The 12,117-nt window shown below is 42.6% G+C and overlaps 1 protein-coding gene across 1 annotated transcript; it reads left to right on the plus strand.

The window, feature by feature from the left end:
• The first annotated feature begins 890 nt into the window (after nt 1-890).
• Nucleotides 891-9,071, plus strand: trib2 (tribbles pseudokinase 2). The gene is made up of 3 exons (XM_036549758.1): nt 891-2,042; nt 3,447-3,739; nt 8,099-9,071. The coding sequence occupies exons 1-3, from the start codon at nt 1,773-1,775 to the stop codon at nt 8,571-8,573; spliced, it is 1,038 nt and encodes a 345-aa protein (XP_036405651.1). The 5' UTR covers nt 891-1,772; the 3' UTR covers nt 8,574-9,071.
• Nucleotides 9,072-12,117: the final 3,046 nt, after the last annotated feature.

Genomic DNA, 12,117 nt, shown 5'->3' on the forward strand with positions numbered 1-12,117 from the left:
CACCGCGGGGTATTCATCTTAATTTGCGCTAAATCGATTTTTTGCGCCCCTGCAAAGATTATACGTGTATTTACTTGCTGCATTCGTAATTAGGCTACCCGTGTAATAAGTGGAGAGCCTGTATACAGTTGGGGACACCCGACCATTGTTTCTTTTTTCATTCTGCTACAGAAGTCTTGCTTTCATAATGCTTTGTGGTATTTCTTTTAATCTTCATACAACAGCTACAAACCATCTCGCATGCCTTTCGCGAACGGTAGTCAGAAGCGCGTTCTCTCTCGGTTGTTGGCTGGCTTCATTTCCAAATTAGGCACGGCATCACGTTGCTTCTACATTTGAGCCTCGGGGGGACGACAACTTCATGTGAATTTTCTAATCCATACCGCCAGCACCTTTAATGAATACGTGGACGTATGTCGTAGGCATGCATATTCCACATAGCTGCGCCCGTTTCACTATAAGTGGTAGCGAGCTAATTGCATTGCCATCGACCAAAGCCCAATAGGAGTCGTTTATGCGTGTGACGTTATGGAGGTGGGTCAGATCGCATCAGGTTGGGGCGATGTGAGAAAAAAGCTGTCTGTGTAGTCAGTCAGCGTCTGCACTGGAGAACGGTGTGAATGTGCCGCTGACTAAAGACTGAATGGAGTAGGGTTCCCAGCCACGTAAGTACTACAACCGCGGGAGATGATGCCTTGCTGAAAAAGGGATAGGCCTGGGAGCAATCGGCCATCCCTTGCGTGCAGCTAACCCAACTAGCTAGCTAGATCATTCGAGCATTCAGCTAAAACATTTTTTGGACGAAGTGAATCTGCCGTAGAAGACATCGGTCTCCAAACAAAGCTAAGGAAGGATACGTAATCTGGATCGCTTTGCAGGCTGAGTTTGCAGGCTGAGTTTGCAGGCTATAGCTACATGGATATTACTTGTGGGAGGCCCCCTAACGCCACTGGAGCACGCATAGGAAATCCTCGACCCCTGGCTGTCAAGCTAGTTAGCTAGTCTAGCTAAGTTAGCTACCTAGTTAGTGTTCTTGTTTGAAACTCGTAACGTTGCTGCGCTTTTCGATTTTTGTGTTTCTCTGCGTAGCTTTATCTTTTTCCTACACATCGCTAGCAACCCACTATTACGAGCTCCATGGCTTGCTAGTCAGTTAGCTATGTAGCTAGTTTGTCCGGGGGCTTTTGTTTCTTGCTAACGTGTTCTGAATCAATGAAGCTCGTTGCCTGAATTACTTTGTGCTAATTATAGATAGATAAGGTTCACAGCTAGTTACATAGTTCAGTTTTGCTAACGTTAACGTCATTCTTTCCCCCACGGGCACTGATATATTGATAGTTGTCGGTATTTAACGGCAGCTTTATAATTTTTGTATACAAAGTATCCAACAGACAATACATGAATGTTTAACATAAATTCAGTCAAGCATGCATTGTTTTAGGTAACCGACATTGTCTTATAATATAATGTCTTTTCGGTGCAGTGTTATTTCTAGAGATAACGTTAAGAATTTTGTGCGGTATAGCTAATAGGCTAGTTTACTAGCTAAGTTAGGTGCAACGTTCGACATCGTGTCTGGGTAGCTATATTCACAAGTTAGCTACATTGTTTTTCTTTTCAAAAATCTGTATTTTTAGCCTGCTAACTGAAGAGTTAGCTAACTCTAAGTGCTTCGGGCATCGGCCATACCGCACTGATACGTTCAAGGGTAACCCCTCTGGAATCCTCTCAGAAGAAGACCAATTTTGTAGGAGATACTACACCGAACACTCATGAACATACAGAGGTCAAATCCCATTAACATAACACGTTATGGGAGATCAAGGCATAAAACGCACGACTTCGAGGAGTTATCTTGTCTGAGGACTACAGAATCGATTCAGAGTTTCAGCCCCAATTTAGGATCTCCGAGTCCCCCCGAGACTCCAAATCCCTCGCATTGCATTTCTTGCATTGGGAAATACCTATTGTTGGAGCCGCTGGAGGGAGACCACGTTTTCAGGGCGATTCATTTGCACAGCGGAGAGGACTTCGTTTGCAAGGTGAGCCTCCAGTCTTAGCAACCGCTGCATTTCTCACTGGATAGTTACATGCATGTTTGCAAAAACATTGCCACGCTTGACCGTCAATTGTCATACGGAATGGTGCACACATGCAGCTGCAGTTTGGTCGTGAAAACATTAGTCACAGGGCACTACGGCATTACAGTCGAATAAGCAGAGATCGTTGCAACTATATAATCAAATTGTTGCTTGCCAGCTATATACCGTTTAGATCGTACAGTATTCACATATGATGTCTTTAGCTGGGTCAATACAGTGTTGCAAGCTGATAAAGAAATGATTGCATTTCCAGTTTTTGCTGGCTATGCAATTCCCTCCCCCCACCGCATAGTGAATATGCTGTTTTCTAGCTAGACTAGATATCACTAAAAGGTTTTGATAGTGAACCTAAAGAGCGATTCTGCAGCGGCAACTAAATTGTCTATATTACGGCGGTATGTGCAGAGTTGGGGCAGTTCCTCGTTGCAGAATGAACAATCGCACTTGCTGTTGCTAAAGGGATGTGTGGGATGTTTGATTACACTGTGGAACAATGAAACGAGCAGCTAACAATACTGTCTCCACGCGCCTTTCCGAAACAGTCGCGAGCATTTGCCGCTACCCGCGGCTTTGTTTGTCGCCAAGTGCGGTGCCCGGTGTTTCTTCGCAGTGTTCATGAGCAGTGTTCATGATGGATACCGAAATCGCAGTCTGAGAACCACACTTTAAAGCCACATGAGTAAAATGTCCACAGCTCTAGCAGAGCTTTTTGAGAGATTTTGTCTATTCAGTATGAGTTTGTATTCGAACTGGATAACTCCGTAGTGATGTCATCCTAGTTGAAGTGTGACGAAGATGTGTTAAAGTGTTAGTCGACAATGACTAATCGTAGTAAAGAAAGAAAACTGTCCCCCCATAGACTTGTGAAGTAACCCTATTGTATTCGTTGCGTTTTCTCCATTTTTGCACGATATAAAGTAATATTTGGTTTTTGCACGACTCGCTAGGTATAAAATAATATTAGAATGAATGTTGCAATTAAGAGACAAACATCTCAGGCTGCAGTGGTATCATTTGATTACAAATTCCATCTAATACCAGCGACAATCACACGGTCTTGCATGTTGAGAACAGCTTGAGTAATACTCCATTATGATGACTTTACAGAGTTGAACCTTCACATGCTGTATAGTAATTAAGGAACTTCTTTTTTTGTTACCTCGTTATTAGCCATGTCACGCATGCATGGATTTTTCATGAAGATTATGTTTTACTGCAAATGCATTTATGAAATGAATTGTTAACTGAATATGTGCAAATGTAGCTATGGGGCTTAGACTTGTGCATGTTGTTAATGTGGGTAATTTAAAAAAAAATTGGTCACCACCTTTTTGTTTCCTTTAGGTGTGTGATATCGCTCGATATCAGGAAACGTTGGCAGCCTACTTTTGCCTGTCAGAACACCAAAATATAAACCAAATAGTTGAGATTCTTCTTGGGGACACAAAGGCCTACGTGTTCTTCGAGAAGAGCCATGGGGATATGCACTCCTTTGTTCGCACCTGTAAGAAACTGCGCGAAGATGAGGCCGCGAGACTGTTCCATCAGATAGCGTCTGCGGTAGCGCACTGCCACGACAACAGACTGGTTCTGAGAGACCTCAAGCTGAGGAAGTTCGTCTTCAAAAATGAGGACAGGTAAGAAGCGCCCCCGGGATAGGCCTGACCTTACAGTGCGCCCACTCTAATATGGGCTGAAATTAAGTAGACTTGTCAGTGAAACGACAGTCATTTCAGTTGGAGATGTTATTTTGCTTTTGCACCACAGGTAATCATCTTTTTCTGAGATATCCAGGAGCAGGTGATATACAGCTGTGTGGTTCACGATTCTAACACTTAATCTTGTATAATATAGCTCTGTCAGTCATCCCTGGGTATTTAAAAATGCAAAGCACTGATGGCTGCTGTTGTCCCTTAGGGCATGTACTAGTTGTTTAAGATTTCTACATGCAGTGGCTGACATTACCATGCAGTTTCTCAGAGTTGACCTAATTTAGCGTCTCTGGCCCAACCAAAAGCCGGTTATGTGACTTCATATTGAGATTTGAATAGATTGAATCCTTCACCAGTGTCAAAATAACTTGCTTAACTAAATATTCTGGCAGTAACATTGCTCTGACCCAAAAGTATATATTTTAAAATGAGTGTAGAGAGTGTGACTGCAAGAGTGTGTTCATCGAGATGTGCGTTCTTTTTTACTGGATTTATCAAGCAATCAGAAATGTAACTCCCCACCTACAGTAAGAACTGTCGACTAGATTACTTCCTGCACAGAATGTCCTCGATGGGGAATTCATTTGCAAATCCACCCCTCCGGTAGAGAGCTAACAATCAAATGCCCCCGGTTTGCTAGGGTTTCACCTCTAAGCCCCACTTTGTGTATCATGAGTGCAAACATGAGTATCCAAATACTGTGGGTACATGTGACAGGGGTCCAGGTTGTGGGCTAATCCGACTGTGATCGGAGAGGCTTGCTTGCTGCTGTAGTCCAATCTGGGGATAGTCTTGCATAGCACATATTGGCTAGCTGTTGGGTTGCTTTATGAACAGGGCCATGGCAATGTGTTTCAGTACAGGTTACGGGGGGGGGGGGATTTTTGCACATGCAGGGTTTTCCCTGGGCACACCATCTCGACATTTTTCCCTACCACCTCGTTTGGAGATTGCCAAAATGCCATTCAGATCCTTTAACTCTGACAGCATATAAAATTTATTGAATACATTGTTGATTTACGAAGGTTCATTTTTGTACTATGCAGCTGTCTGATCAAGGGGGTGTTTTGTAAACCTGAGAGTGTTCCCTTGGGCTAAACTGGACTAAGATCAGATCTCTCTTTGTTATCTTACATGCTTGTCTGATACGTTTTCTTTGACCCCTTAAAAACCCCTGTTATAAGTATTATGTAACTGACCCCTTGAACAAACCTTTCAAAAAATGCGCGCCTCTCAACATCATCATATGTAACTAGGCCCATGCAACAATTGTATTTGTATCTTCTGGGTAAAGAAGAGATTACCAAACTAATCTGTCTTTCACAACTCTTGACTCCAGTTACAGCAGGAAGGTTTTGTCTTGTCTGTGAACATCATTCACCAGAGTTTGTGTGCTTAAGTACAGCATAATTACATGCATAATATACGTTGTGTCATGGTGTGTATGGTATCCAGACCGTTTGGCATGGCGCATATTGCATTGTGATGAACAAGCGGATCTGTAGTCTTATTGGTGTGCTGCATTACACACACACACACACACACACTCACACACTCACCCCAAGTGTTTCTTGGCTCCATCCACTAAAAGAGAACATTAGAGCTCTGTGTGGTCTTATCTCCCTGATCCCTCACCTCCGTGGATGTGTAATGGCTGGCATCATTCATTAACATGAATGTAGCACAGGATGATGCAATACAGGCAAAAACTGCCAGGGCAGACAGGCAGGCAGAGAGGAAAGCGCTACTGTAGCAGTAAGTGACAAAAGAATTTCTGGAAGGCGCTGGAAGAAGAATGTATGACGGGAAATCAGACCTCCAGCTGGCGGAGGTCACAGTTACAGGAACAATGACACGGCGCTGGAAGACATGGAATTCTGGGGGCTCGAGTTGTGTTGCATCATGACAAAAGGGCCAGGGTATGATGCGTATCAGTGACCGCAGGAGAAATGGGACCCGGTCAGGGATACCAACCAGGTTACGTTTCTGCTGAAGTCACTGTGTCTCTGTCTCTTAAGTGGAAAAAATGAACATGCCTTGGTCTTGGTTTCAGTTTCTCCAAATTCTCGGGGCTTTGTGCAAGCCTCCTCCACCAGCCCCGGTCACCATGTCATTCTACAGAAAGACTCCTTTTTATTTTTTAAACATTGTTCAAAAACAACATAATTTATGTAGATTCCATGTAAAATATACTTAGATTTAATTAATTACATTAATTCAAAGATTTTTTTATGAATAAACTATTTTACTCAAAGGCATATTTAAGAGGTGTCATATGAAATTATTATTTTTGGTCTCTCCATTATACATTCATTCAGAATACGCAGAGACAATATTCTTTGACCAAATATAATTGACAAAGTTTAGAGAATTTTGTTTCATAAAATTTTTTTGATGGTATTTGCAAGGATGGATCTTGTCTGAAGACATTAAAGTAGATGTTCACTTTCTCATTGTGAAGAATAAAGAATAAAACTAATGTGGAAATCATTGTTTGAGAGAGCATAAAGTCAAGTTACAAGTTACTCAGTTAAATGTATTTAGAGAAAAATGCAGCCAAAATACTGTTTGTTTTTCTTGTTTGTGGCGCTGAACAGTTGTGACCCATTTTTTATTTTGCCCATGTCTCTTACTCCATAAAATGAAGATGAAACATTTTGAAACCAAAAGATTAATCTGCAGTGCATGGTTTGGGCCTTAAAGGTTTCTGTAGGCATGCTGTTTTCCATTTTACAAGGTAATAAAAATTGTTAGCTCTAACATATTAAGTAAAGGGGGGATTTTGTTGCTATTCAAAAGGAAAAGAAGTGGGCCTGAAGTATAATAATTGGTAAATTTGAGTGATTTTGATGTTTCTGTGTTGCATCCACTTCTCATGAAGTGTGGATGTGTTTCCTCCTTTTTTAGATCTTCCTTGTGTGCTTGTATTTGCTCCTCTGTGTTTGGACTTAAATCTACAAAACAGGGGAAAGAAGCTATTTCAGTTTGTTGCATTTTTTAAAGAGTCAGTGTGTTTGCCTAGCAACCTTTGATCATATTGTTCCAAAGTAGACAGATCTAGTATCTTGTTTCTACAGAAATATTTTGATGTTGATGTACAGTTGGGAGGGAAAAAAAAGTGAGCTCCCACAATGCAGTAAAGGAGGACAGCTATTTTGATGCATGCCTGCATTTCAGTTATTTATTACAGAAAGGCAGAGCATACGCAGTTTTGGGTCTGGTCGGAGGTTTGGTCTCCTGGGCTACCGATGGTGTGTCATCTTGGTAGGGTAGAACTTTCCAAGCAAGAGTGCATCAGTTGCACCAGTAGTGGCTGTAGGGAAGAAAGGAGGTCACATGGTGCCAGTGGAGGTGGCGTAGCAGCTACCATTGAATGCAGTGGAGTGCACTCTGTATATTTTTTAACTCTGAAAGTTGGCATTTGGTTTATACTGCTTTACAGTTTTGTTTTAGCATATGAAAATGTGTTAAAGTATTGAATACATCAAGTCAAACGTGGCCATGTTAATTTTGTATATTAATCTGTTATCACTGGATGCATTTGTTTAGAAAGTTTCATGTTGAGTTGAGGAAAAAATACTAACACACAACAACTAGAAAGTGCGATATGCCTGTTTTTTTTAACGTCTTTCAAATAGGTAACTTCAATAAAGTGCAAGTTTAACATATTCCAGACTATTGTATTTAGTGATATTCACCTTTTGTTGGATTATGTGGTGATGTTTTGATCTAGGTCTGTTTAAATTTGGCACTCTCACTCCCAGGGGAACCAACGTATTAGGCGATATCTAACAGTTTTTTGTATGTATTTGTGTGTGCTTCAGTGCATGCATGTGTGCGTATGCCTATATGTCCTCTAGATTTTGGAGGACTGAAGGCTTTACAGATAACAGAAGCATTCAATTACTGCCCTGTACTGCTGGGCCATTGCATCAGTTTCACATTCTTATCATTTGAGTGCAAAAATTATTTTTACTTTTTACAGATGTACACATAGGGCTTTTATTTAATTGCCCCCATCCCAAGGGTATCGCGTATGGCTGCATGTATCTAACTGCATGTGTGTCAGTATCAGAGGAGTGCAGTAATGTTTCACAAGCAGATAAGTGTCGGATGGATGAGGTTCTGCAAGCTCTGACTGCACTCTGCACTCATTCCAGGACTGAATCACACATGTAGATCCAACCGGGGGGGGGGGGGCTGAGAATCCGAGACGTGCCTGTGGTGAATGTGTGCCAGTTTAACGGCGGTTTCGTCTCTCCTCTCCTCTCCTCTTCTCTCCAGGAGCCTCATTAAGCTGGAGAGCCTGGAGGACGCCTGCATCCTACAGGGGGATGACGACGCGTTGTCGGACAAGCACGGCTGCCCCGCCTACGTGAGCCCGGAGATCCTGAGCGGCGGCGGCAGCTACTCGGGCCGAGCGGCTGACGTGTGGAGCCTGGGCGTCATGCTCTACACCATGCTAGTGGGCCGCTACCCGTTCCACGATGTGGAGCCCGGCTCGCTCTTCAGCAAGATCCGGCGGGGCCAGTTCAGCCTGCCGGAGACCCTCACCCCTAAGGCCCGCTGCCTGATCCGCAGCATCCTGCGGCGGGACCCGGCCGAGCGCCTCACCTCCCGGGAGATCCTGGAGCACCCCTGGTTCTCCTGCGAAATCCAGGCCTCCAACCAGGGCTACGGGAGGAACGAGAAGGGGGCCTTGGACCAGCTGGTGCCGGACGTGAACATGGAGGAGGAGCTGGACAAGTTCTTCAGCTGAGCGTCGGCGTCCGCGGCGACGGCGCGTCACGGAGACGGAAAGGAGCGACGCGAAATCGAAACTTATCACTCTGACATGAAGGAATCCATCCTGACCCATTTCACAGAAACGCAGTTCACCCCCCCCTCCTCCCCCCCCTCAGCCTGGTAAGCGTGTGCAGAGAGCGGGCCTCCTTCACGGTTCCTGCAGGAGTCGCTGGACACGCGAGGTGCATACATCATGTAGCAAATCTCTCTGAAGTGGTGCTCGTAGGTTAGACTGGCGCTAGCGGAATAAAGCAACAAACATACACTTGTGGAGCGAAGGATAGCAGCTTTGTCGTCTCGAGGAGCCAAGCGGGGAACAAAACTCAACGCCGGGCAGACTTCGGGGTGTCACTCCGGCTTTCTTTTCGGGGGGGAAAAATGTTACAATAAGTAACTTCTTGCCTAAGCACATTTCGCATTGTATTGATCTCAATATATTTTTTTTTTTTTTTTTGCTGGTGTTAATTTGGGACCCCCCCCCCCCCCCCCCACCATGTAACTGACTGAAAGAATTCCATTATGTACATTGATGTACTTTTGGGACATAAAACGTGGGTGCTAACAAATGTTTTTTTGTAGGTGTCTTCAGTAACCTGTACCACACAAGGTGCAATGATCAAGATTACCTGGTTTCTTGCTTTATTTTCAGTTGATTTTTGTTTCCTTTTTTAAACTTTGTACCCAGACATCATCATTGGTCTACTTAAATCAACTGACTATTGTTTTCTGCATTAAGCTATTGCAATACTTAGAGTTGTTACTTCTACTTCAGTGTGTCTTGATTTTTTTTTTTTTTTTTAACCTACATTTCAAAACTATCTTCCAGACCTGACATAATGCACTTGATTAGTGTAGGCCTAGGCGAAAGAAACGATTCCTCTTTTAGAGTAGTGTTATCTATTTAAGTGTAGCTTCTAATCTGTTGGCACCAAAACGTTTTTTTTTCTTTTCTAATTTAAGTCGTAACATTTAACTACTATATTTAAAAATTTGCAGGTATTTTATTTTTTACTCAAGAGGTTCCACCTGGGTATTGGATGCGGTACACAGACACAGGACAGGCGCAGCGGTGAGGGCTGTCCGAAGTTTAGAATAAACAATTCAACTTTAGTGCCAGTATTTGTGCGCCCCGACACTCATAATGCCCATTGCGAGCTTCCGTTTTGGGCTCAAGCAAACATCAAACGGTTCCACACAGCAGTACGGCCACGCTCTTTCCAGTACCTCGTTATATTTTTATGTTGCCTGTAAAGGTTCTGTGAAATGACCGTGTTCTGGGTTGGGTACATGTGGACACTTTGTAGTATTTCAATGTTACTTGAATTTGTGTTTTACTCTAGTCTGTGGCATGTGCCCTGTGGATGCTATAGCCTGCCTAGCAGGGGGTAAAAAAAAAAAAGCTTGTTTTTAGAAAAATACAATAACGAAAACTATAAGCAGAGGACGGTTAAATTCTCAGAGGATTTATGAAACCTACACTTGCTTTTTAAAAAATGTGTTGCTTTTTTATTTTGTTTCACAGTTACACAGGGTGAGCTACTCCCATTTTAAGTTTGTGCTGATTCGGTGCTAATGTTGAAGGAATTCTTTTTTTTTTTTTTTTTTAATTCTGTTTTTGGATGGGGTGGGTATTTAGAGAACTCTGCATGGTAGGATATCACTGCCTCTGGTGTTTTGATTGTAATGTATCTTATTTGATGTTTTGTCCAAATTTATTCAGTAAATAAATGGTGAAGTACATATGTATTTTTTATTGTTCCTGACAGCTTTATGCTTGGGTTGAATTGCTTCACACATTCTAACCATGGACAGCAGTGCCAGTGATTTTATTCTCATTAAATATAAAAGATAAAAAAAACAGTATTTCCATGGCTTGTATTGCTCTGGCTAAAAATCTACTGAAGTCTCAATGTCTCTGTGGAATCGTACACATTTGGGGGGTGGAAAAGGGTTGAGAGGAGATTCAACCCACCACAGGATACTTTGGGATTGACCACTGGATTGGATCAAATCTGTGCGTTAGATAATCCAGCCGATAAAGATTTAAAGTCTTACGGGCTGGGCTCATTTTGTGGGATTTGCGGCCGGAAACCGTGTGTGTGTGTGTGTGTGTGTGTGTGTGTGTCTATTCCAGCATCACAGCTGCCTGCTGCTGTATGCAAAGCTGTGATGAAAGGCAGCAAGAGCATATCCTTAATGGACCTACGGGATACGCACTTCCCAAACGAGTCCTGTGAATACGTGACCACATGAGTACTTACACCATGGCCACACTCCCAGTGTAGTATTCCCAACATATATGTGCAGAGTTATTAAGCCAGTGCACATACAGCACCAGTCAAAAGTTTGGACGCACCTGATTAAGATAGCAGGAAACGTGCATTCAAAGACATTTTGATCTAAAGACTTGCGCTTAAAACACTTGAATTGTGTTTCTTAAGGCATCAGCTTCACTATTTATATTTGCCTGTGTATGAATTTCTTTTCAAAAATATTTTTTTGCTACTTTGAAGAATCTAAAATATAAGATGAGGTATTTTGATTTGTTTAACACAATTTTTTGGTCCTTGCATAATTCCATTTGTGGCTTTGATGTCTTTCCTATTATTCTAAAATGTGGAAAATAGTAAAAAAAAAAAAGAAAAAGAAAAGCCCTTCTATGAGTAGGTATGTCCAAACTATTGGCTGGTACTGTACATTCATTCACCCCACACCAAGGTTTACACTTTCCCTTCAAGCCTTGCATTCTGTTCTGTCTATCAGAGATACACATGTGGAAGACAGGAAGAACCATGTGGGTCATGGCGGCCCTGTGTGCTCTGAGCTCTGCTGAAGACAACTTATTTTGTCAAGCCGACTCTTTATCAGGTCAGCACTTCTTTGTCCACTTGAATAACCCATCAGTTCTAAGTGGTTTGCCGCAACAGGAAAAGGGAGGCTTCAGTTTGATTCCGCTTCATTTTTTGTTTCCTGCGGTCCAGCTGGTGTATTTGGTAACACCTGTCATGTTTTCTCTGGTAATCCTGATTACGACTTGATTCCGCTGATGAAAAAGGCTGCCCTTCCGGTCGCTCTGAACACATGCCCAGCTCATTTAGAAATGTTCAGCAGAGATTCAGCCCTCAAGGATCAGTGCTGGCCCTGTATTTTTCCAATAATGCTTTCAGTTAAGGGGCGAAAATGTACAAGTAATACGGCATACTGAGAGCATCCAATCCCTGTCTGTCCCCAGAGAAACTCTGAGGCAGTGTGACATCAGACAACGATATCTGAGATGTAAAAAATTTGTTTTAATTGTGTTAATACTGGGAGACTATCTTGATTGTGCAAAGAATTCTCCTGCTACTTGTTAACTTTGTGTGCACCTTTGTATGATCCAATTCTCCAAAGTTTCAGACCTAGGCCGTGATATGCATTTACACGTTTACGGTGCTTTATGCTCATCTGACATTTTTAATTTCTTCCACAATACGTTTGGCGATGCTCAAAATGAACACAAAGAGTCACATTGAGAATAT

The sequence above is a fragment of the Megalops cyprinoides genome, chromosome 17, assembly GCF_013368585.1.
Source record: "Megalops cyprinoides isolate fMegCyp1 chromosome 17, fMegCyp1.pri, whole genome shotgun sequence".
Classification (NCBI taxonomy): Eukaryota; Metazoa; Chordata; class Actinopteri; order Elopiformes; family Megalopidae; genus Megalops; species Megalops cyprinoides.

Coding starts and splice junctions, on each gene's coding strand:
- trib2 (XM_036549758.1), top strand. CDS start 1,773: ATGAACATACAGAGGTCAAATCCCATTAACATAACACGTTATGGGAGA. Junction 2,043..3,446: donor GAGAGGACTTCGTTTGCAAG/GTGAGCCTCCAG, acceptor TGTTTCCTTTAG/GTGTGTGATATCGCTCGATA. Junction 3,740..8,098: donor GTCTTCAAAAATGAGGACAG/GTAAGAAGCGCC, acceptor TCTTCTCTCCAG/GAGCCTCATTAAGCTGGAGA.